Below are 24,441 nucleotides of genomic sequence, written 5' to 3'. Positions count from 1 at the left end.
GCGTGGGCCTGGGGCTTCTCAGATCCCATCCCCCAACAGTATTCCATCGCGGGGGATGACACTGTGACAGAGGGGGTCACAGACCTTGTGCGAGGGACCCTCTGCCCAGCCCTCAAGGCCTTATTTGAACATGGACTGAAGAAGCCATCTCTGCTTGGGGGCGCCTGCCACCCCTGGCTGTTTATTGAGGAGGTAAGTCAATGGCTGGACACATTCCCCACTTTCCTTTTCCCCAGGCCCCCTGGGCTCTGTTGAGCTCGTGTCAGGGGCTCATGGAGTCCTGAATTGGACCCTGTGGCTTTGACCTGGGACCTACCCTGTTGTCCCTGATACTTTCCTCCTGCCCCCCCCTCCCCCCAGGCAGCGGGCCGGGAGGTGGAGAGAGACTTTGACTCGGTGTATTCTCGCCTGGTGCTGTGTAAGACATACAGGTAACCAGGTCCCAGTCCCCAACCCTGGCAGGGGTCCTGACAGCTTGTGAGGGGAGAGCAGCCCAAGCCTGCACATCTGGCAGCACTGGCAGCTTTGGTTTCCCCTCGTCCCTAGGTTGGATGAAGATGGCAAAGTTCTGACCCCAGAGGAGCTGCTCTACCGGGTAGGTGGAGCCATGGGTGGGGGTCTGTCTCCTGGGCTGGCAGCTGGGGGCATCTGAGTGACAGCTGTGTCCTCTCAGGCTGTGCAATCCGTGAATGTGACCCATGACGCTGCACACGCGCAAATGGATGTCAAGCTCCGCTCTCTCATCTGCGTGGGGCTCAAGTGAGTGAATGTGCCTGCTACAGGCGTGACAGTCCACGGTCAGATGAGTGGCAGCCTGGCTTCAGCCCTGCCAGCGAGCTGGGCCTTCCAGGAGTTGGACAGACAAATGGAAGATGGCAAGGGTGACTCCCAAAGGCTTTCTTCCAGCACAAGACCACCTGTGGCTGGGGAAGGCACTTGGGGGATTTTACAAATAACAAGTGAAGGGGCTCCCCAGAAATGAGTCTACTGCAGCAAACTAAGGAGGGGGCACTTGCCTGAGAGGCCTTGGGCATTTGTGAGGCTCAGGCCTGAGTGAATGAGATGTGTCTGGATTTGCCACCTGGGTTGGGAGTCATTTGCAGAGGAACAGATATCCCCAAGACAAGCTTAGAATGGGGTTGTGGCCCCACCAGGCTGGTGACTATACGTTTCGTTCTGGACTGACCAGCAGGGCTCAGGCCCCTCTGCCTGGCAGGAGGTGGTAGCTGTCTCAGATGCAGAGGAAAGCTGTGACAGGGATGAGGGTCATGGGGACGGCCCAGTCCAGCACCAAAGGGTGGAACCCCACCTACGGTCCTCAGAAGGTCCTGTGGATGGCTCACTCCTCCCCCTTGTCTCTAGTGAGCAGGTCCTACACCTGTGGCTGGAGGTGCTTTGTTCCAGCCTGCCGACCGTGGAAAAGTGGTACCAGCCCTGGTCCTTCTTGCGCAGCCCAGGCTGGGTCCAGATCAAGTGTGAGCTCCGGTGAGGACCCTGCTCTAGTGCTGGGCTTCTGGAGCCCAGGCCCAGTGGCCCTGGGGGGTAAAGGGATGGAAAGAGCTAACCTGAGAGTGACTGACAGCCTCCCTTTCCTCCCCTCCAGTGTCCTCTGCTGTTTTGCCTTCAGCCTCTCCCAGGACTGGGAACTTCCTGCGAAGAGAGAGGTGGGTGGTGGTTGGGGTTGGTTCTCAGCCCAGCAACCTGCCTTCCTCCTTAAGGGGCTGTGGTGGGTGAGCTGGTAGATCAGTCCAAACGTTTCCTGGGTGACTAAGGCAGGTCCTCCTTCTGGTGTTATCACCTGAGTAATGGCATCATCTGTAAGAACCACACTGGGCCCTGCCACCTTGGGGTTCTTTGCTATGTGACCTGTGACAAGTGAGGGGGTATCCCTTTGTGCAGGAGGAGAAGAAACCCCTGAAGGAGGGCGTCCAGGATATGCTGGTGAAGCACCACCTTTTCAGCTGGGACATAGATGGGTGACACTCTTCTTCCAGTGGCCCGGTCACACCCAGGCCTCTCCCAACCCATCAGCTACCAGAGCAGCTGCTTCCTTGAGCAAGAAGAGGATGGCTTTGGAATGGGGGCTGAGGTGGCCCAGGCCTAACTCAAGCTATGGGATCAAGGGAAGAAGACATTCTGGAACTTTGGCCAGGCACCTTGGTAGGGGACTGGGAACACTACCCTGGGTGCTGCCAGGCATGACTAGAAGGCAGTGGGTAGGAGGAGCAGAAGGTGGGCACCCAACTCAGTCTGTTCCTCCCAGTGTCTTTATGGAGGCCTGGGGCTCCAACTTCACTACTTGTACTGACCAAAAACCTTCTGAGGTGGTAGAGAGCCACCTCTGTCAGTTTTTGCTCAGGAAGGGGCGGGGGCAGTGACTAAAGGCTCCTTGGCCTCTTTGGTTTGTAAATAAATTGTCTTTGAGAAAGCACCTCTGTCTTCAGTCCAGTCGGGGCCATACAGCGCTATGTCCAAGGTTCAGCCCTTTCTGGAATGACCCAGAATGGATAGCCAGGCTAGGAAGGTGGGGTTATGATATGGCCCCCAGATGCTTGCATAGCCTACTAGGGCCCAGCCGTACCACCCACCTCTTCCATAGATTGAACAAGAGGGACTAACAAGCTGGTGCTTTTGCTTTTATTTTAAAAAGTTCACACAGCTTCCCCACTTCTGTCTCAGCACTGGTTTTGGTGACCCCCCCACCCCCCAAACCCCTAGAAGGACAGTGACAGGTCAGAAGGGAGGCTGGGCCCCAGGGCAGGAGGAAGCCATAGCTTGAAGGCCATCTGGCCCCACTGTGGGGGCTAATGTCGGGGCCTCCTGTCCCAGGGCCGTGGTGGCTGCAGTGAGGCAGCGGGATGGAATGTGGGCAGGTGGCCAAGAAGCACCTCTGCCCTCATGGCACTGATAAGGAGGACAGGTGGGGTACAGGCTGTGATGGGGTGTCTATGTGTCAAACACACGTGGTGGGTGGAGCTGGGGTCTCCAGGCCCTTCTGTATGTGCACAGTAGGATGGGAGGGAGCTGCATCCACCTCCCATCCCTCCCCCAAAAATATATGTGTGTGTATATATATATATGCATGGCGATATATAATATAGAGGTATATACACCTGTACAGAATGTTTACCACCAACTACTAAATGGCTACACTATACCAAAACACTAACATGGCAGCCATCCCACCCCCTAAAACCTGGGGTTGGCATCACAGGGAATGGGGAAGTCGAGGCCCAGCTTGTTTCTTTCCTTCCTAGGGAAGAGAAGGAAGGGGATTCGCATCTCACCCACCTGAGCAAACTGCAGCCAGACAGGTTACCTCCAACCTCACAAAAGGAGGTCAAATAGAAAGCCCCTGGCCTGTCCAGGTCTCCAAAACCCCAGGGTGGACCCAGAGCTGCTGCTTGGCAGCTTCTCTCCTGGTGAGCCAGGGAGGGGAAAGCAGGGCCTGTGATTGTCAGGACTCATGACCACACAGAGGGGCTGGATAAGACAGGAGAGAGCCAAACTCCCTAGAGTTCCTGAGGCTCCCTAACTTCCAGCCCCTCTGGTTCCCTGGCAAACCTGAGAGCTATAAGCAGGAATCCCAATGTAGCTGTAAGTCATGGCCATCGAGGAAGTCCGTGGAGAAGAGGCTGGGGGCAGTGTTGCTGAGCGGGGCCAGGCTGAGCACGGGGCCACCTGATGACAGCTCCAGCCAGTCCATGCTGTCCAGGTGGCTATCAGCCAGGTCCAGGCCCATGCTGCTGGGCTCAGGGACAAAGTGCAATTCCGAGGTGTCCATGGGGGAGGGGGGGTGGTCCAGGATGGCAGAGCTGCTCAGCATCTGGCTATGGAGGTCGTCAATAAGGGAGAGGGGCTCTGGCCCCTCATGTCCACCAGTCAGCAGGGGTAGCCCTGTGCTGCTCTCCAGGAAGTCCTCCAGGCGCCCAGGGAGGGCAGGTGAGGTTGATGGAGGCAGGGCAGCTTGGGGAAGCTCAGCAGAGGGTGGGGAGTATGTGTCCAGGGGCGACCCACAGGCTGCTGTCGAGGGGGGCTTCTCTTTCCCTGGCAGGGATGGTGGCTCCTTGAAATCTGCTGAAATTTCTGCCAATCAAGAAAGTGAATGGATGTCAGAAACCAGGCCTGAATAGGACTTGTGACTACCTTACATCATGTACAAAAATTAACTCAAAATGGGTCAAAGATCTAAATTTAGGAGATAATACTACCAAACTCTTAGAAGAAGACATAGGCGGTAATATTCATGACATTGGATTGAAGAAAAAATTGGACTATGGAAGAATTTAAAACTTGTATATCAAAGGACACTGTCAAGAGAGTGAAAAGACAACTCATGGAATTGGGAGAAAATATCTGCAGATCATATTATCTGGTAAGTGATTCATATCCACAATAAGAACTACAGTGCACCAAAACCCAACTGAAAAATGGGCAAAGGACTCATCTAGACATTTTTTCCAATAGAAGATACACAAATGTCCTATAAAAGCACATGAAAAGATACTTGACACCACTAGTCATCAGGGAAATGCAAATCAAAACCACAATGAGGTACCACTTCACACCCACTGGGATGGCTATAATCATGAAAGAAAACGTGTTGGTGACACAGAAATAGCTGAGCCCTTGTATACTGCTGGTGTCCATGAAAAGGTGCAGATGCTGTGGAAAACTTTTGTGATTCCTCAAAAGTAAATATCAAAAACTGTAACAATCCAACAACCCCACTTCTGGGTATACACCCAACAGTGAAAGTGGGGACTGAGACAGATACCTGTACACAGCAGCACTATTTAGAGTAGCCAAGAGGTAGGAAACCCAGGTAGATGAATGGATCAATACAATGTGATACACCTATATGATGAAGTAGTATTCAGCCATAAAAAGGAAATTCTGACACATGCTACAATGTGTTTGAACCTTAAGGGCACTATGCTAAGTGAAGTAAACCAGAAACAAGGGAAAAGTACTGTATGATTCCACTTATATGAGGTTCCTAGGGGACTCAAAATCATGGAAGACAACAGAACAGAGGTTAGCAGGGACTGGTGGAGGCATGGGGAGTTACCAAGTAATGGGTAAATGGGTGTCAGTTTAGGACGATGATGTTCTAGAAATAGATAGTGGTGATGGTTGCGGTTGCACAACACTGTGAAAGTATTTAATGCCACTAAATTGTACATTTAAAATTATTAGAATGACAAATTTTATGTATATTTTACCATAATATTATGCAGAAACCAGGATTGCTTCCTGACCTTTAGGTCCTGTGCTGCCTCCCACTCTCACTGCTCTCACCAGATGAGCAGCTCCCTCTGAGTCAGCCTGTCAACCTGCCCAACTGCCACCACTGAGGATGCTGCTGCCCTACTCACCCAATTCAAATGCCCTCTTCTCCTGGCATCCTTGCCACCTCCTCTCTGGCCACTTCTCAGTGTTTGTTCCTTTGGGTACAGGCAGTACTCCCCTCCCTTTCTCTGCCATCTCTTCTTCAATGCTGGAGTTCAAAGCCTGCTCCCTCTCCAACTGCCTCAGAGTGCCACCATCCCTGGTCAGAAATGCACCTCAGGTCCCACTGCAGACCCTGGCATCCAAGGAGTCTCCCTGGACACTTTGAGTGACCTCGAGAGTAATGTCGAGCTTTTGAACTCGCTCTTTTTCCCCCATTGTTTTTACTTATTTTTTAAAGAGAGGACGGGAGAAAGAGAGAAACATTGATAACAGAGAAGCATCAACATCAATCATCTGCCTCCTGCATGCCCCTACTGGGGATCGAGCCTGCAACCCAGGCATGTGCCCTGACCAGGAATCAAACCAGTGACCTCTTGTTGCATAGTCTGACGCTCAACCACTGAACCACACTGGCTGAGCTGAGCTCTATTTTTTTTAAAAACTGATAAGCCCTGGCCAGTTTGGCTCAGCGATTAGAGCGTCAACCTGCGGACCAGAGAAACCCGGGTTCGGTTCCTGCTAAGGGCACATACCTCGGTTGCGGTTTATCCCCGGCCCCGGTTGGGGTTGTGTGGGTGGCAACCAGTCGAAGTATCCCTCTCACATGGATGCTTCTCTCTCTCCCCATCCTGCTCTATCTGAAGATAAATGCAAAAATACCCTCGAGTGAGGATTATATAAAAAAAAAACTGATAAAACTTACCATTTTAAAGTATATAATTCCATGGCCCGGTTCTCACTTTACCTTACCATCTCACTTAACCCTCTCCCTACTGACTTAATTAAACCAGTTAAAAGAGAACTTCCACACAGTGTTCTTGCCTGTTGCCACCAATGGCAAATTCCTATGCTGCAACTTGAAGCCAGCCCCTCCTCTACTGCTCTGTACTCAGGCATCTCCCTACCCCCACACCACCAGGTTGTCTCTCTGGCAAGCAAAACATGCTGTACTTTCTTTGCTCCCCTTTGCAGGAAGCCCTCTGCAGGGAGCTCTACAGACCTGCTGCTTCCCACACCCAGCCCCTTAGGCACTTAGGCACTTGCCCATGGTCCCATTGTAGCACCCTGGCTGAGGTCACTGACAGCCACCAGACCTTGGACCATCTTCCCTGACCGCCACCCATCAGCAGCCCATGGCTTCAGCAACCCACTGCCCAACCTCATAGCTTCTGTCCCGGGCTCCGCCTTATTCTCTCTGTTCACCTAGCCTCATGGCTCTGACTGCCAATCTAGACACCACCAACTCCCCAGTTACTGCCTTCAGCCCAGACCTCACCTGGGCTGTCCACATGACTCCTCCAGTTTTGGGACATATCTAGGCCTAACTAGGCTTGCACCTTGTATATATATACCCCCCACACACACCCTACCAGAACTCCCCCAGCAGTCACAAAGCTGCATCCTGATGATGCAGCTGAAATCCTTGGTGTCATTCTTGGCTGCCTTGTACTCTCACCACACTCCTAATCCATGAGGAAATCAAACTGGCACTCTCCAAAATAAACCTAGACTCTAGACTTTACTTCACTACTACCTCCCAGGCCCTGCCCCCTGCCTCTCGCCTTATCACTACAGTGGTTTCCTTGCTCCTGCCCTTCCAGCTGGAACATATTCCACTTAAGTTGTGCAGCAGATTCTGACATCATTCAGAATCAAAGCTCCTCCACCCTGCATCCATGGGGCCTTGTGGTCTGCCCCTGCTCTGACTTCTGACTGACTACTCCTGCTCACCAACCCACCCCCACCATGCACCTGAGACCCTTTTTCTTTCCTTCCTTTTCATAGCACTTCTCTCTAACATGATATAATTTACTTGTTTTGTCGCTTATCTCCCACACAAAAGCATTCACTGTCTTGCTCATCGCTATGTCCCAGGGCTGCAGGGACAGTGCCTGCCAGTCAGTGGGTATTGGGTAAAGCAAATGTGCACTGAGGCTACATCCCCCTCTCCCAGGATTCTTGCCCAGGCCCTAGAGGGTGTGTGTCTCAGCCCTTGCTGCATCCAAAGCCCAAGGCCTGTCACCCATTAAGTGTTCAATAACCAAACAAAAAAAATGACAGACTGACCCACTGAGGGCTGGAGACAACCAACTAGAGAAAGGAGGGGGTGGGGGGCAGCTCAGGGCTTTACCTCCACTCTGAATAAGAATGTCAAACAGGTCATCCATCTGTTGGCTAGAAGAACCATTTTCCTGTGGGAGAAAAATAGAAAAGAAAAAAGAAAAAAAGATGAAAATCTGCAACAAGAGGCCCCAACCGGGCTCAGGGTACAAGCCTTCTTCCCTTCTGCACCTGAGCTGGCAGCCAGACCCAAAGAGCCCACCGGACTAGGCTCAGGTTTTGGAGCCAAACTTACTTCACTGGACCAGGCAGGCCCTGGCACACCTGCCCAGAATAACCCACTCCCCAAGACCTCTGTGACCTTACAAAACTGGCTCCTGCCCACCCATCCTCCAGCTGGACTTAGTGGGATTGTAGGAGCCCAGCCCAGCAGCCTAGGCACTGCCCACCCTGGCCAGGCCTCAGTGTACCTTCTTCATCTGCTGTCTGGGCTGCTGGTTCACTGCTTCCTCATAGCCAGGCGGCTCCTTCTTTAGCAGAGCAGTGGGGGTCCCAAAGGCGGGCTGTGGCGGGTGCTCCAGGTCCATCTGAGCTGGTGGGCCAGGAGCTGGAGAACCAGGCTGGGACAAGAGCTGGATAGAACAGTGGGAGAAGCAGTGATTAGGGTGAGGAAAGCAGCCCCAGGGCCCTGCACACTCAAGGAGCACAGGTTGGAGGCGCCTACTAGGCCAGACCCACTTGGCCAGCTGTTCTGGCTTTTGGAAAGCTTTCATGGAAGCCACTGGGGAAGAAGGGATAAGGGTTGGAAAACACCCTGACTTCTGACCCTACAGAGCGTGGGGTAGGCATGGGGTTTGGTACAAGCCACGTGAGAGAGAGGGAGGGGCTCTGGGATGATTCCTCCCCTCCTCCCTTACTGTTTGAGGCTGCTCAGAGTCCTTTGTCTCCCATCCTGAGGTGCCTGGTTCCTGTCACTGTCCCCTCCACCCTGGAGTTCTACAGGGCTGAAAGGCCACACAAAGACTAAAGCAGGCTGGGTGAAAGGTCTGGGCTGTGAAGGTGGCAGCAGAAAGTCAGCTGCCAATGACACTGGTGTGAGACAGCTGGCTTCTCTGAGGGGTGGAGAGAGAGGATTGAAGGTCACACCAGCCTCAGCCCAGCAGTCCCCTAGCCAGGTCCCAAGAGCTGAGCTATAGCCTCTCCCTGACCTCCACCTGGGGCCCCATCCCACAGGAGCCCTCTGCCAGGGTGCAGAAATGTTCGGATATCAATGGCCAGAGGAGGTGGGCAGTCACTGATGGCTCCACCCTTATGGCTGTGGGGTCATGGGCAGGTCCCTTAGCTGTCCCAGTTTTTAGCCTTCCTTGGTGACATGGAGATGGCAAGCCCTCAGTTTGAAGGATCAAAGGAAAAATTAAAGGAAGCCTAACCTGCCCAGCCATGGGGGGCCTGTCATTAGAAGTGCCATCACACACTCCTGTATGCCCTGCCCCGCCCACGCCCAGGTACCTGCTGGGGGCTCCCACTGGCCAGGCCAGGGCTGTCCGCATTCTTATTGGTCACGGTGAGGACAAGGTGGGTCCCTGTGGAGTCAGTGATGACAGTAGGAGGTGTGACCCCTTTGATGAGGCTGGGGCCCTGTGGGCCCAGAAGCAGCTGGGGGGTGGGGGCTGGCTCCGGCAGCATGGCTTCCTGCTTCACCACCACCGAAGGGGGCACCAGGGCACAAGTGTCTATGTGGTGGGCAGTGGGGGCCGCCAGGCTGGAACTGAAGGGATGAGCAGGGCCCAGGGGCTGCTGGCTCAACTGGCAGCTGGAGAAGCTGTTCTCTTGCTTCACTGGGACGCCAAGAGGGGTGGGGGATGGGGTAGGAGCCGGCACAGGCTGCTGGGCCCGCTTCTCCTGCTCCAGCTGCAGCCTGAGCCATTCCACCAGCTGCTGCTTCTGCCGGAGCATGCGGGTCAGCTCCTCGATCTGCTTGTCCTTTTCCTGCAGCATCTGGTCCTTGTCACACCCCTCTAGCTCTGCCCGAACCCCAGGGCTCACACAGCAAGACCCAGCCCGGGGACCCTCCTCCTTTACAAGGATCTGTAGTGGCGAAGCCTGCAGGGTGAGCTGGGTAAGCGGTGATGTCACCATCTCGCCAAAGGTGTCCCCTGGCGTGGAGTTCTCATCGCCTGTGCTGAGCAGCGAACGCTCTGAGGGAGTGGGAGACACGGGCGGTGTGGAGCCTGTACTGCCAAATTTCACGACTCCATTGCTGGTCACTGTGGCCACTACCACCTCGGCTGGGGCCAGGCCTGCTGCCACCAGGGCAGGCCCCGTGCTTAGTCGGGCAGCCGGGAAGGCTACCACTACCTCGCCGGCCTTGGGCAGGATAGAGGTGGCAGCAGGGACCTTGGGGGCTCCTGGGGCAGGGCTGACTTGTTCTTGGTAGGTGCGCAGGCGCTCAATAAGGTCTGTCTTGGTGCCAGAGACAGGCAGAGACCGCAACTTCAGCTCCTGTTTCAGCTCTGCCACCTGCAAGGGGGTGGAGAGTCAGTGCAACAGGGGATGAAGGGAACTGGGTCCAGGCAAGAGGGCATCAGAGAAAGATGGAAGGGACAAGCTTTTTGTCTGTTAGGCCTCGTTTATTCAGGCCTCAATGGCTATTTCATATATATCAACCCTCTGACTCTCTCAAAGCCCTGAAGGGCAAGACGCATGCCCCCTAGGCCCAACCTCCTCCCTTTCCCCCTCACCATACCTACCCCCATGTCTGGGCAGTACATGCCCTCAGCTATCCCTAGCCCTAGCATGATGCCTGGGGAGAGCTGAAGGCATGTACAATACATACTTAATAAAGTGACTGGATTTTTACAGATGAGAAAATTGAGCTCACAAAAGAAAAACAACTTCAAGATCACAAAGCTAATGAGTGGCAGAGTTAGGAGCTATAGCCAGGTCTGATGGACTCTGAAGCCTGTGCCCAAAAGCTCCAACAAGGGCGGAGTCTTGGTGGAATCAAGCCTTGACTCAGGAGGAGCCAGCCTGGTTCAGAGGACAAACTCTCGAGGGAGAATTTGATCAACTGTATCTTCTGATCGGGGCAAAGGAAACAGGACAGGCCCCAAACATATCCCACCACTCCAAGGCTCCAGGACATGAGCGTGAGTCACTCCCTTCCCAGGTGGACTCAGCACTTGCCCAGCAGATTGGGGGTGGGGGAGTGGTGGTGGTGGTGGTGTGTGTGTGTGTGTGTGTGTTAACGTGCAGAGCGGAAAAGGTGGGGGTGCTGAAGTGGTCAGCCCCAAGTCTGAATCTGGGCTCTATCACCAGCCAGACCTCCACCCTGAGACACCTCCACTAGCTCATCCTTAAGTGGGGAAAACACTCCTCATTTCCCACACTGCACCGTAGAGGCCAAGAAGATAAAAGATATAGAAGGGCTGCATAAACCCCAAGGCCCTGGATAGATGCCGGCCGATGTCACTCATGATAATGACCACGGTGACAGGCCTTAGAACAGATTCCAGGTACCTCTGCTAGAAGAGACCACAGAGTCTGGAGCTCTGCTCTGCCTTCCATGACCATGGTCCCTGGGCTGGCTGCTTTCCCTGACTCTGGGGCAACCACCTACCTTCATGTCATCCAGGTTGGCAGGCAGGGCTCCTGGCTTGCCATTCAGTGAGGTGCTATTCTGACGTGCCAGTGCACTGGGTCCAGGAGCGCCTGAGCTGGAACTGGTACTGGTAGTGGAGAGACTACGCATCGGGGGTGCCCCACCGCTTCCCAGAGCCTCACCTGCTGGCCTGAAAAAAAGGACAGAAATGAGCACCCACCAAACCCCACCCCCAGGGCTGGGTAGAGATGGAGTAGGATGAAGGACCTGCCCATAGGCTGTGCCTGGGGACCACTCCTGCAAGATCTAGACCAAAGGATCCTTCGAGACGGGTTCACCCACCCCAGACCTGGCATCTGGCTGTCTTGGGGCACCCACGGGTGGGATGGGCAGAAAGTACGAGGTGGGCTCCTACTTTGGTGGGGCTGGCAAGATGGTCTGGTAGTTATAGTGCTGCTGCTGTTGCTGGTTGAGGATCTGCAGCTGGAGGAACAGCTGCTGCTGCTGCAGTATCTTGGCATAGGAGGAGTCCATGGGGGGTGCTCCCTTGTCCTGCTTTTGGTCCGGGGGGATGTACTGGTGATACTTGAGCTTTTTCACCTTTGGCTTCAACTCCTTGGCTTTCTTGCTGCGCTGAGACTTCTCACTGGCAGACTTGGGTTGGCTTTGCTGAGGGCACAGGAGACAGAGGGGTTATCAGGGGACAGTCCTAGGCTTCTCACAGGGAGGATCCCAAATGGGAGGCTGGTGGTCATCCTACTGCAATGGCATGGTTCCTGAGGAGGCACCCTGCCCAGTACCACCTCCCTGACTGGGCTGCACCCCCTCTGAAAGTAGAGGCCTCATTAGGGCCCAGAAGTGTCCCAAGGAGGGCAAGGGCTGATGAAGGGGACAGCTTCTCGGCTGGAGGGAAAATCAACCAAAAGCAGATGTCACCATCATCCCCAGCAGAATGACGGTTGGTTTCTGGAGCTTGTGCTGTTTACACCATGTACTTTACAAAGACTGTCATGCAGACCTGCAAGAACCCTGCCTGGGCAGGAACTAGCAAGTCTGCTTGAAAATGAGGACACATGCCCAGGCGGTGTGGCTCAGCAGTTGAGCATCAACCCATGCACCAAGAGGTCGCCAGTTCAATTCCCAGTCAGGGCACATGCCCAGGTTGTGGGTCCGATCCCCAGTGGAGGGCATGCAGGAGGCAGCCAATTGATATTCCCTCTCATCGATGTTTCTATCTCCCTCTCCCTTCCTCTCTCTCAAATCAATAAAGAAAAAAAAATTTGTTTAAGAAAGAAAATGAGGACACAGGCTCAGAAAAGTCCCTTTCCCAAGGTCACACCATGATCTTGATCTCATCATGTGAAGAAGCTGGAACCCAAACCCAGGACAACAAAAGCTCTGTTCCTTTACCAAATGGGCCTCAAAGACCCCCAGTTGGCACAGAGCCTCCCACTTGAGTGTCAATGAGGACCCAGCAGACCAAGGGCCAGCAGGTCATGCCTGGGAGGCCTGTGTATGGGTCAGGAAGGGTGGAGCTGGACAAGGGCAGGAGTCAGCAGGGGCATGCCAGGAAGGACTGTGGAGAGCCTAGAAGTTTTTGAGCAGAGTGCCAGACAGAGGGTGGAGACTTGGTGTGGGATCAGCTGGAGTCTCGACCAGGTGGCAGTGAGGACCAATGGGTAGGCAGATTAGAGGAAGGGGGGACAATAGGACATGTGGCAGGTGAGCAGCTCAAGGGTTTACAGCTTTGAGCTTTGGCAACTGAGACAATGGTGGTCCCTTCATGGGAGTCAGGAACAAGTTGTGGTTTTGCTAAGGAGCATGGAAAGAGAGAGAAGAAGGGAGAGCTGGCAGAGGTCCCTGGCGCATGGACATGGGCCCGTGGAGAGGACTCAGAGTAAAGCTGCATAGTGAGGGGTGGGGCCAAAAGGGACCGAAGATGGAGGCTGAAGATGGGCCTGGGGAACACTGAACTGAGACAGAAGAGAAGGAAAAGCCAGGGGAAGAGCAGCCACAGAGGAAGGGCAGAGGAAAGCCAGGGAAAGCAAGTGAGAGAGGAGTGCAACCCAGTGGGGGTCAGAGGCAGATGGGGATGGGGTGGGAGTTAGGAACCCTTGAGGAGGGTTCACTGGCGAGGTTGGGGAACCAGCCCAAAGAGGCTGAGGCCCTACAAAGAGAAAATGTAGACAAACTCATCATGTATGCTGCATTAAGGAAGGCACTGGTCATAGGACGCAAAGTCTGAGGGAGAAATTTTGGGGAAAACCTGACAACTGGCCAGTCAGGAACAGACCACAGAGGCAACAGAAGTGCCTGCTGATGAGGGAGCATCCCGGAGGTAGCAGAGCGCTCCAGGGCGCTGGTGAGCAGGCCAGAGGCGCTGGCTGCTTCCTCTGGGACTAGGGGAAGCCTCCCAGAGACTATGGAACTGGGACAGGGCCCACACACGGGTATCAGGGAGCTCCACAGAACAGGCAGCACCTGGAGGCACAGCAAGGGCTCAGCTAAGGTGGGAAAGCAGGCACCTGGCCAGCTCACAGGTCGTGAGGGACAGGAGCAAAGGGCCATGGTTGACCAGAGATTCCCAACCGAGGCAGGGTCTGTCAGGAGAGCTAGAGAATAAGACCAGATAGGGAAGCAAGTGGGGGTGGGAAGGAAGGGAACCTGTTCAGCAGGAGCACAGACTAAGATCTCAGAGACCCTTAGGCGGAGGCTCTGCAGGGCAAGGAGGACGGGGCAGTGGCTCTTGGTGCACAGCACAGTGTCCCCCACACAAGGTCCCCAATAGGTGACTCATGTGGTTGATGGTAAACCCAACTGCCCCTTCAGGTATTTCAGGTCAGGCCTTGGAGAGGAATAGAAACATACACCTGACCTTGCCAGCTGAGTGACCTTGGGCCTATCACTTCACTTTTCTGTTTTGTCACTTATAGAACAGAGTTCTTTACTGCCTCACAAGGCTGTCAGTGACCCAGATGGGATGGGTGGGCATGTTTCCACAGGGAGGGCAGGAATAATGGTCTGGAAAGTGCAGTCTAAAGCCTGGCACATTGTGCTCAGTAAATGGTGGCTATAACTGACAGCTAGTATCCTTGGAGAGAACAGGAAGCACTCCTGCTTACCTCAGTGACCTTTGCTGAGCCCTGACTGGGGAGAAAAGATAGCACCCCATCCCCTGCAGTTGTCCCCACACTGGGATGAAGTCTCAGCAGAGCTCAGAGGGCAATGGGGAGGGGAGGACAGTCAGCTGGAGAATTGTACCTTAATGAGCGTGGGGGTGGGCTTGGCAGCGGGGACCGTGGTTCCATTGGTGAGGCTGGGAGGCAGAGGAGGCTGCTCTGCCAGGAAAAGTGTTTCTCCGCACTCTGGGCCCACTGGGAGTTGAGACACAACCTGAGAAAGAAGGGGGAAGTGAGGACACCCCTATTCATGGATGCTCCAGAGGGCGTGGCCATCTCCAGGGGGCAGTGCATCCCTGCCCTGCCAGGCTTGGAGGTGGGTGGCAATCACTTCCTTGGACACTATCACTGTCACAGGACAAAGAGAACTAGAAAAGGGAGAGACAGAGGATGGTGAAAAGATCATAGAACTGAATGAGTGGATATGGGGTGGGCCAGGGAGGCTAACAAATCACAGGTGACCCAGTGTCCTCCACCTGGGACCACAGGCTGGCTGGAATGGGCACCTGCTGCCAACACCTCCCTCCCCTCAAGCAGCCGGCTCCTGAGCTACCAGGGCAACACCTCTCCCACTTCCCTGTTTCACCTAGTCCAAGCGAGGGACCTCAAACTGGGAAGCTCCAGCATGTCTAGGGCCCTGAGAAGCAGGGGGAAGCATGTGGAGGTAGCTCACCTGAGTGGGGGATACAGAGGTGGCACTGGACAGTGGCTCGCTGACTCGGGTTTCCAGGGGTGACGGCACCGAGCCCTGGGACTCATGGCTGGCAGGCTGCTCAGGGGATAAGGCATCGCTGCTGTCCTCATCGAAAGAAGAGCTGTCTGCTACTTTGGGGTAATTCATCTGGCCCACTGAAAGTCAAAGCCCAAATAAGACTCCACCTCTGGCCACAGGGAAAGGAAAGAGGGGCCCTGCTCACCACCCAGAGGCTGTCCCAGCACGGCGCCCACCCCTCATCCCTGTCTACCCCCATGTCCCAGCCCAGTGAGGCAGACAGAAGGGAGACCAGCAGCCAATCTGCCTTGTGGGTCCAAAAGAGCTATAGAAAAGGTCATCATCATGACCCTGAAACAAAGGCTGGGAAGAGCCTTACTAGGCCATCAAAGCACTCCCCTGGGCAAGGAAAGGCCTGACCTTTCACCTCTTGATTTTAACTTCACACTATGGTCAGTCTTGAAAGTCAAGTTCTCCCCTCCCTCTCTGCAGCCTGCTGTCTCCTCTGCCTCAGTTTCCTTGCTGTTAATAAAGGTACTTTATTTCCATCCTATGGCTGCACTAAAATCTCCTCTTCCCCCAGAGGTTCATGGACCCTGCAGTGAGGGCTCTGAGTACGTGAAGAGGGACCTGAGGAGACAAGAACGGCCTCAGGAGTGCAGCTCCTTCTCTGGGCTGCATGAACATTCCAAGGGGCTTCTTGGAAAAGAAGCACCTGCTTGCATATGTGAAACAGGACCATTCGAAGTATAGTGTCCTCCCTTTAGTGACTCCCAGAGTCCCAAGGCCACCAGAAGAAAACCCACCCTACAGGCTATTCCCATCCCGCTCTGTGCTGGGCCAGGATGGCCATGAGTGTGGGTGCTCCTGGGGCTGGCTGGGGCCAGGCTGGGAGGGGAAGGCAGAAGGAACAGGGTCCTGGCATGGAAATACCAGGACACAGACAAAAGGAAAGATGGTAATGGGGCAAGTAGGATATTTCTTTTGTTTCTTTTTTTTTAATGTTTTATTGATTTTTTAGAGAGAGAAGAAGAGGGAGAGAGAAAGAGAACCATCTATGTAAGAGAGAAACATCAATCGGCTGCCTCCCACATGGGCATGTGCCCTGACGGAATTGAACCAGCGACCTCTTGGTGCATGGGTCGATGCTCAACCACTTAGCCACACTGGCTGGGCAGCAAGTAGGATACTTCAAAAGACCCCTGTCACAACCACCACCTCAGTTCTGTCAGGGGAGAGGTTGTGCACTGAGCTGCTGTCCACACAAGAGGAACTGAGGCAGTGGCACGACACAGAGGTGAGCTGTCGGCCACGCCTGGGGAAATCTGCTATGGTGAGAAGGCCACAGAAAAGGAACAAGAACAAGCCGGTAACTCTTCTGGAAGACTCTTCCCCTCCAGGGCCATGACCTAAAGCCCTCTCCTCCCCTGGGACCTGGGAAGAAAGCCCAAGTTTGTTCCTCCACCAGCCCACTATAGAGATGGAGATGGTGCCAGGAATGCTCATGCTGGGCTGGCTCACACCCTCTCATCTGTCCTGGCAGGGGCATGCACACAGTGCATGGAGGAAACAGAGGTCACTGACCACCATGGACTTCATACCAATAATACATCTAGATTTTCTCCCATAACCTTACTCCCAGTGAGGGGCCTGCTATGAGACAGCAGCCCACGATGGAACCAGGATGGAGGAGCTGCAGCTGCATCCCCAAGTCTATCCAACCCAAGGAAGCTGCTGACCACACTGAAGCCCAAGGCCCAGTGTAGGCCAAGGTCACTGCAGTCTGTTCCTTTCTACTGTGGCCACCTGTGGGCTGGGTGCAGGGTATGGAGTGACAGAGACAGGGTCCCTGCCCTCTGGGAGTTGATGGTCCTGACCCCTTGGAGCACAGCATATGCTCTACTAGAGGGAAATACAGATGCCAAGGGGATGCTGAAGAGAGGCTCAGGGAAGACTTTCTGGAAGAGAGGACCTTGGCATGAATCTCAGATCAACTGGGGGTGGCCTGGAGGAAAAGGTATCAGTGTAAGCAAGAGAGTGTAGGAGATAAGGAAAGCCCCTTCCCATGGTCCCTTTCTCAAAGACTTCAGAACTGTTTCAGCTCCCTGCACATCTCCCATCTCCTCACTCTCACACCCACCCCACTCCTTCCTCAGCTCCACTTCTCCAGCCTGAAAATCCTTCCTACCCCATCTCCCTCTTTCCCTCCTCCCTCACCTCCTGAACAAATGGACCACATTTGCTGTCACTACTTCCTCACCATCTGGCTCATTCCTCAACTCACATGATCTGCCTTTTGCTGCAAATGCTTCTTTCTCTCCCATCACCAGTGATTACCTCATTGCCAAGCTAAACTACCCCCAGGCCTTAAACGAGCCGTGCCCTGCCAGGCCTCCAGGCCACCCCCTACTGTCCCCTCTGCCTGGAATGTCCTTCTGTACTTCTCCACTTGACAATGTGATTCAACCTTCAGACTGACCCAGATGCACCTTATCATCTGTGGAACTTCCCCAGCCATCACCACTGTCCTCATCCCTGAGAGAAGCCCATCGTGGCAGAGCACCCTCTGCCCCTGACACACAGCCCACTACCCTATGTTGTCCACTATGACAGCACTGCCAAGGCTGTTAAGGGCTAAGGTATGCCCACCTGCAGCTTGGTGGCTCCTCCTACACCATAGCACCACCATCTACAGTACAGAAAAAGCCCTAGAAACCACAGTCTCCTCTGACCCAGGCTCAGAGCACAACTCGCCATGCTTTGGGTTCTGCTCCTGTGGTTCCCCACTCTTTTGCCCTGCCCAAAGTCTAACTCATCATGGCGGGAGCAATTGAGCCTCCTTTCCCTGAAGGCACAGCTACCTCCCAAGGGCAGGAATGCCTGACCTTGCCCAGGTTCAGGTGCTGAGTCCACTATTGCAAAGGAGACATATCTGTATCAACAATTACCAAAATCTAAGAGAATCATGTCTGACCACCTGACTGTGGCACATGAAGCCCTGCTCACCTCCCATTTCTCGTCTTGACACCCCCTCTTCCTGTTCCATGTCTCGCTCTGCGTGGAGCATGTGTCCCTCTCCCATGCATGCACTTTACTTTTTACTCACCCTGCTGCCCCAGCCTTGGCCATTACCTCCTCTGATGCCGCACCCCACTGTATGGGCTGGGTTGGAGAGCCCTTTCTGTGTGCCCCTCCAGCACAGAACTGGCTTCTGCCTATTTTACCTGCCTGTGACCACTCCTAGACATGAGCTCCATAAGGATGAGGGGCTTGGTCTGCGTTGTGGGGCTGGGGTCCTAGTACCTAGCACACTCCTTGGATCAATCAATATTTGAAAAGTGAAATATCTGTATAAAGTGCCAGGCTCCAAAAAGAGATTTCACGAATTAAAAAAAAAAAAAACCAGTAAGGTACAGATTTCTAATTCTGGGCATTTTCACATATTCACGAACACTCATCCTGACATCCACCTACCCTGTGAGTGAGGAATATGCCCTGAGTTCACAGAGATAAATGTGGACAGAGACCTCTCTGTTTTTTATTTACTTATTTTGACATAATGCTGATTCCTAAGGTCACTGGCACTGTCCCAAGCTAATATAACCTGTTTATCAGGCTCTCGCACTATGTACCTCAGTTCCCCAAGTCAAAACAGGAAGTCAAAGGGCAAGAAGCTTAGAGCCTCTCCCCTACCCATCCCATACATCTGGTCTGCGAGTCCACACAGGGTGTCTGGGGCCTCCTCACCAATGATGGCTTCTTTCAAGCTGGACTCCACAGGCAAGATGTTCTTCTCCACCAGCTCCATGGGACCAGGCCTCTGTGCAATCTTCTCATTGAGGTCATCAGCCAGTCTGGCTCTCTTTAGCTTCAGCTGCTTGGCCTGAAGGGAAGGCTCAGCCGAGGTCTCTGCCCGTGGGAGAGAATGGAGTGCAGGAGGATGGAGAAATGGATCTGGTTTTGCCCTGGGAACTCCAGAGCAGCTCTCCTTCCCTCTGGGGAAGGAGCAGAGACCATCAGAATGCAAAGCGCATCCAGGCAGAAAAGGGTGGCCCAGCTTAGAGTTTCACAGGACAGAAGAAGGGGCCCCCACTGTGGGCAGTGTGAGGTCACACAACAATGGTCACCAGGCCTAGGCCGGGCCAGAGGACTTTCTGAGGTGGAGCTACAGAAGTGAGAGAGCACCAGACAATGAAGTGACCATCTCTACTCTCCCTGAAGCTTGCTGTGTTACGAGGGCAATTCACATCCCTGCTCTGGGCCTCAGTATTTTTGTCTGCAAAATGTGGGGTTCACTCTAGGAAAGCTCTCTTCCAACCCCAAAGATAGTTAAAAACTAAACAAAATATGGATAGATTTATACTGCTTTCAGCAGTCAAAATCTTTCCTTCACTAGAATGTAGAAAGAAGTGTGTGCTGGAGCCAGGTGGAATATGCCTAGGATGATCTTACTTATATATCACAGCTGCTCAAGTAAATGCTGAATGAGTGAGAGAGTGAGTGAGTGAGTGAATGAATGAAAAAAAGAAAGCAAATGTATTTAAAAACAGATTTTAGAGGAAAGAATTTTATATCAAGAGATGATGAGACTCAGGGCCACCAGAGTATAAAAGAGTAAGCCAGCCCAGCAGAATGTGGTTGTGCTTCTCTGGAAATTTCCAAAACCAGTAGCGGCAAATACAGAACTGCTGTTTTACCGTGTTAAGGCTCCGATTTACCTACTGCCTACAGAAATGGGAGCGATAAGAAAGGGAAGAAGAAATGTGGGTGGTGAGGCATTGAACACACAGTGAGAACAAGGGTTTAGGAGCATTTCCATTCTCACACACCTTCCAAAATGTGCATCCTGACCAACTCCGATCTCTCCGGCCGGGAACGAATCTTCCGTTTCAGATAGTCCTCTGTCTATAGAAAAAACACACCAAGAAGCTCTCAAACCCAGGTCACAAGCTTATAACACGGACAGGACCAAAAGCAGCTGTGGCTGTTGGTGATCTCTGCAGCCCCCATGATCTCAGTTTGGAGACTGCAGGGTTCTGAGGCCGGGGTGGCCTGGGGAGGACATATCCACTTCCAGCTGCACCTGCCAAGGGCACCATAGATCTGTCAAAACCATTTGTCATTCTGAGGCTGGACTGCTGATATATCTATTTTAATCTATTACTTTTACTGTCAGAAAAGTAATTTATGTTCATCAAAGAAAATGGAAAATTACAACATAAAACAACAATAAAACATTTTAATCATCCACTGTTAGTATTCTGGGATATTTGTTTCTCATCCTTCCATGAAGAAGACAAGTTTAATCTTGCAGAGCTGTAATCATACTGAACATAATTTTATATCTTGTTTCAAACAATTTGCCCTGGCCGGTCTGGCTCAGCAGTTGGAGCGTCGGCCTGCGGATCAGAGAGTCCTGGGTTTGGTTCCCGCTAGAAGCACATTACCCCTCCCCCCAAAAAAAGTCATGATCTTATAAGCGTTTTCCATTCATTTTGAATGACTGCCAAACGGAATACTAATTTTGATAAATGGTGTCATAGCTTCAGTTCCTTAAAGTCCAATGTCCTCATTTCCACATTTCTGAGACTTCAGGCAAACTAAACCATTTCAACAGTCCCAGAGACAACCCCAGCCTAGGCTCATGTTATAATGTATATAATATGACCCCAGATCTGTCTGACTCCAGAATCTGGGCTCTTAACCTCTGCACCAGAAAATTTCAAGCCACAGGTCAAGACCATTAGTGGTTCAAGACCAGCAGAGGATGGGATAGACAAGGTACAGTAGGGTAGAACAGAACAGAGTAAAAATAAAAAAGCATCAGAACACACTGCATGTAAGTAAAGTTTATAGACCTGGTTCTGCCCTGCTTGGCCCTTGTCAACTGCCTGGGCTCTAACTGGACAGGCCTGTGCCAGCCCTGGGTTGGTGCTGAGCTCTCCAAGAGATAGTTTAAAGCAGCTGTGACCTCTAGGTCTATCACCCATCTGCAATGGGCAGAAAAACTAATCTGGCCGCTGTAAAAGACACTAGAACAGGTGTTGGACACTGCACGTCTTCCCAGCCACCAGAGGCAGGCATATTTTCTAAGCCATCTGAAGTTCTGACAGTGGCCAAGGCCAAGGCAAAATACAGTACTAATTAAGAAAATACCTGGAGTCCACAGACCAAGGTTTGAGTCCCAGGTTTGCCACTTACTAGCTGGACAAATTACTTAACCTCTCTTAGCTGCAGCTTTAAAATCAAGATAATAATACCTAGTTCATAAGAGCCAGTGCGAGCATAAAAAAATGATACAATTCACATTAAAAGTGCTCAATAAAATAATAGCTCTTCTAATTGGTTCATGTTCACTCCTTGCCTGCAGGAGCAGTCCAGGAAATGGTGCCAAGCATTACAAATGGGCTGGGGGCACAGGTAATGCCATTCCTCCCCCCACCTTCACCCCTACATTCTCTGACACTCCCAGCACTAAAACAGTGCAGTTTGTTACTGCTTTGGTGCCCAGTACCCATGACCTCATTCTAAGAATTCATCATAATTTTCCTAAGAACATTAAAAAAAATTTTTTTTATAAAGAGAAGGCAGTAAGAAAAGTCCTGGAGGTAAACATTTCAGTCTGAAAGAGCTGTGGGTCTTAGAGTATCTCAGTTTGTGGCTCTCCCTTTGGGAAGTTCTCTTTCCTTGTCTTTTACGTGAAAGACAAAAGTGAAGGGGGGGTGCGTGGCCGGAGCGTGTTTTGGCGACTTCCCCATCTCCGCCCACACTGGGCAGCAGCATATCCCCGAGGCCCCTAAGGGAACTGAAACCATGGGGGGACAGGCAGCAAGCCAGGTGCTATAGCATGAACCTGGGTTCAGGGAGGGGCCTAGCCTCCGCTTCCACAGCCTGCAGTGGACACTAGCTGCTCAGTGAACACCCATCCTGGAGAGTGTGGGCAGTGTAGCCACTGACACAGAGGGACTGCAGCTGGTGTTCAGGTCCTAATATCCACAAAAGGTTAAGGTGAAATTAAAAATGGGAAAATACTAGTGGTTTCCAAAGCAATAGGAGGGAGAGTTGGTGATCACTACATACTCTTAAATGTAATAAAAAAGGAGGAAACTCATTCTGATCATGTTCTGTATCATCGTACTGTGAGATGGCTGGGAGTGGGAATGAAGTAGAAAAGGCAGAGCTTGCTATTTAGAGCTGTGAGGCAAGGCTGGGTCTGGAGGCATGCTAGACTGGAAGGAACATAACCAGCAATGCAAGGGACTCTGTTAATGCTCTCTGGAGGTCCTCGAGAATGCAGTGCCTTACCCTGGCCCGCTCCAAGCTCCTTCTCTGTTCATGAAATGCAGCTGGACTTTTCAAAGCTGTTGGGAGAAAAATCACAAAATAATTACTTTATTAGTGAAGCATCATCTCTACTGCTATAATTTACCATGGAAAAGGCATCTTAAATTCAAGTTAATTTTAGTAGTACTATTAATATAAGCTGAAATGAAGAAGAAAATGGCACCCAAGTAAGCATATACCTTTATGATTCGGCTACCCCATTAAAACAGTTTTGGTTCCTTTATTCCTAAGAGTAGTCACTGCCCTATGCTGGGCTCTATAAAGTGCATCCATTGAATATAACTTTAACAAATACCCTAGACTCATTAGCTGGATTGTTAGCTGCACAATCCTCATTGATCGGTCAACCTCCGAGAATAGCTACTGAGCCTCACCTTACTCTCGGGGAGACGGGGACTCAGGGAGGATCAAAGCTGCATGTCGGGTCCACCTGACTTTAACCTCATGAGGAACCACAAAGCAACCAAACTAAATGGGGCTGTTAAACAAGAAAGACATGTCTACTGGGGCGCCATTTCCTTCTTCATTTCAGCTGATATTAATAGTGCTGCTAAAATTAACTTGAATTTCATCTCTAAGGACTAAAAGAACTTCACAGTGATTGTATATTTGACCCTGGTACACACACACACACAACCAGCAGCTGACAAGAAGGGCTCACTGCAGCTCCTGTCAAGGGCTCAGTTCTATTCTGGGGCTACCACCACTGGGACCACAGCTCTCAACTCAGCAAAACAATGCTGAGGGTGGGGAGACCAAAACAGGGCCCTCTACAAATGCGGCACCATGAAGAGAATTCTGTGTCAAAAATTTGGCTATAGTGACAAATGACGAGTTGGGGCACCCTGAGGAAGAGAGGGGAAGTGCCTGACTCCAAGTAGGGAACAAGAGCAATAAAAGAAAAATGTACAAGACAGTGGTCAGTTTCACTTCTGCTGCCCTAGAATTTCAGAACAGCTGTGAAACTGTGTGAGGAGATAACTTTTGCTAGGCTGTTGGCTGTGGTAGGAGTGCAGGGGTAGGGAGAGGCTAAAAGTAGCAAGAGTATAGATATGACCCTATCCTGCCTAGGCCTTTGTATTTCCTCCCTCCATCCCAACTCCCCCTCCCCTCAGGAGGGGCAGCTGGGCCTCAGCAATAGCAGTCCCAGAACAAAGCTCCAAAAGTCCCAGTAGTATTTATTTTAAAAACTTTTTTTTAATTTTAAAAGACCAGTTGAGAGCCCACCCCATCTTCTAACAGCAGGGGGCGCTCTAGATTTAACAAATGATCTCTCAGAAAAGAAAATAGCACAGGCTCTGGCCCCAACTGACCAGAGCATTCCAGGGCCCTATCCTGACTACCCCAGCTCTGCCCTGGGGAAGTCTTGGGCATCTTAGTGGGTAAGCAGACAGCCCCTGCACCTGATTCTACTGGGTAAGGCTGGTTCAACTCTAAAATCAGTCTCCAAAAGCCCTTGTACAAGGATCTGTACAAGGCATGATGGACCAGCAGGGAATGAACACAGTCTTACTCTCTCCTCAGAGAGCTTATCACATGGATGACACAATAAGCACAAAGAATCAAAGAGAAACTCACAGTGTCTGCCCCATCCCACCCCAGCTTCCTTTCTGTCTTATTTTTCCCCATAGCACTCCTCATCGACTGATATTTTTTACAGTAATACTACAAATCTCTCTCGTTTGTTTTTGGTCAGCCTCCTACCATTAGAAGCTTCATCAGGGCATGTCAGGGGTTTTGTCCATGTCTTTCATTACTGACAATATCCTCAGTGCCTAGATTACCCAGCATACAATGCATTCAATGAATTAATGAATATTCTGTAAAAAACGAATACAAAGTATACATGTGACAGGAAAATTAGAGGATTCTGTGGTAGAGCATTACATTTTACTTTGGACAGCCAGAATTATGGCTATCATCTGGGTTCAAAATCTCACAGACAGAAAAACCAAGACATTCATGTTCTTATTCTGAGTTCTACCAATTATTACTGATATAACACAGGGTATGAGTGTTTTTTTGGTCTCATTTTCTTCTGTAGAGTGAAAATCTGTGCACCTCGCAGAGTGAGAGTGCTCAGAAGCAAA

At 51.9% G+C, this 24,441-nt stretch overlaps 2 protein-coding genes across 4 annotated transcripts in view; one reads left to right on the top strand and one right to left on the bottom strand.

Moving 5' to 3' along the window:
- SGSM3 (small G protein signaling modulator 3) overlaps positions 1–2,101 on the top strand; it is a 50,438-nt gene extending 48,337 nt beyond the window's left edge. For both annotated transcript variants that reach the window (XM_036252727.1, XM_036252726.1), the window contains exons 16-22: positions 40–192; positions 361–431; positions 547–595; positions 674–759; positions 1,363–1,485; positions 1,604–1,664; positions 1,900–2,101. In XM_036252727.1, coding sequence (XP_036108620.1) covers positions 40–192; positions 361–431; positions 547–595; positions 674–759; positions 1,363–1,485; positions 1,604–1,664; positions 1,900–1,980 — 624 coding nt within the window. In that variant the 3' untranslated portion in view covers positions 1,981–2,101. The remainder of the gene's footprint in view (positions 1–39; positions 193–360; positions 432–546; positions 596–673; positions 760–1,362; positions 1,486–1,603; positions 1,665–1,899) is intronic.
- Positions 2,102–2,434: 333 nt separating this feature from the next.
- Positions 2,435–24,441, bottom strand: part of MRTFA (myocardin related transcription factor A) — a 190,628-nt gene continuing 168,621 nt past the window's right edge. Inside the window, exons 3-13 of one of the 2 annotated variants that reach the window (XM_036252725.1) lie at positions 22,313–22,368; positions 19,837–19,912; positions 18,755–18,916; positions 14,969–15,144; positions 14,378–14,509; positions 11,532–11,785; positions 11,135–11,306; positions 9,025–10,035; positions 7,986–8,147; positions 7,586–7,646; positions 2,435–4,086 (exon numbers count right to left, since the gene is read on the bottom strand). In XM_036252725.1, the coding sequence (XP_036108618.1) occupies positions 3,572–4,086; positions 7,586–7,646; positions 7,986–8,147; positions 9,025–10,035; positions 11,135–11,306; positions 11,532–11,785; positions 14,378–14,509; positions 14,969–15,144; positions 18,755–18,916; positions 19,837–19,912; positions 22,313–22,368 (2,777 nt within the window). In that variant the 3' untranslated portion in view covers positions 2,435–3,571. The remainder of the gene's footprint in view (positions 4,087–7,585; positions 7,647–7,985; positions 8,148–9,024; positions 10,036–11,134; positions 11,307–11,531; positions 11,786–14,377; positions 14,510–14,968; positions 15,145–18,754; positions 18,917–19,836; positions 19,913–22,312; positions 22,369–24,441) is intronic. The other variant, XM_036252724.1, reaches the window with a different exon arrangement.

This window comes from Molossus molossus, unplaced genomic scaffold (assembly GCF_014108415.1).
Source record: "Molossus molossus isolate mMolMol1 unplaced genomic scaffold, mMolMol1.p scaffold_m16_p_10, whole genome shotgun sequence".
Classification (NCBI taxonomy): Eukaryota; Metazoa; Chordata; class Mammalia; order Chiroptera; family Molossidae; genus Molossus; species Molossus molossus.
Note: the sequence above shows the minus strand (reverse complement) of the source record. Positions and strands in the feature narration are given on the sequence as shown.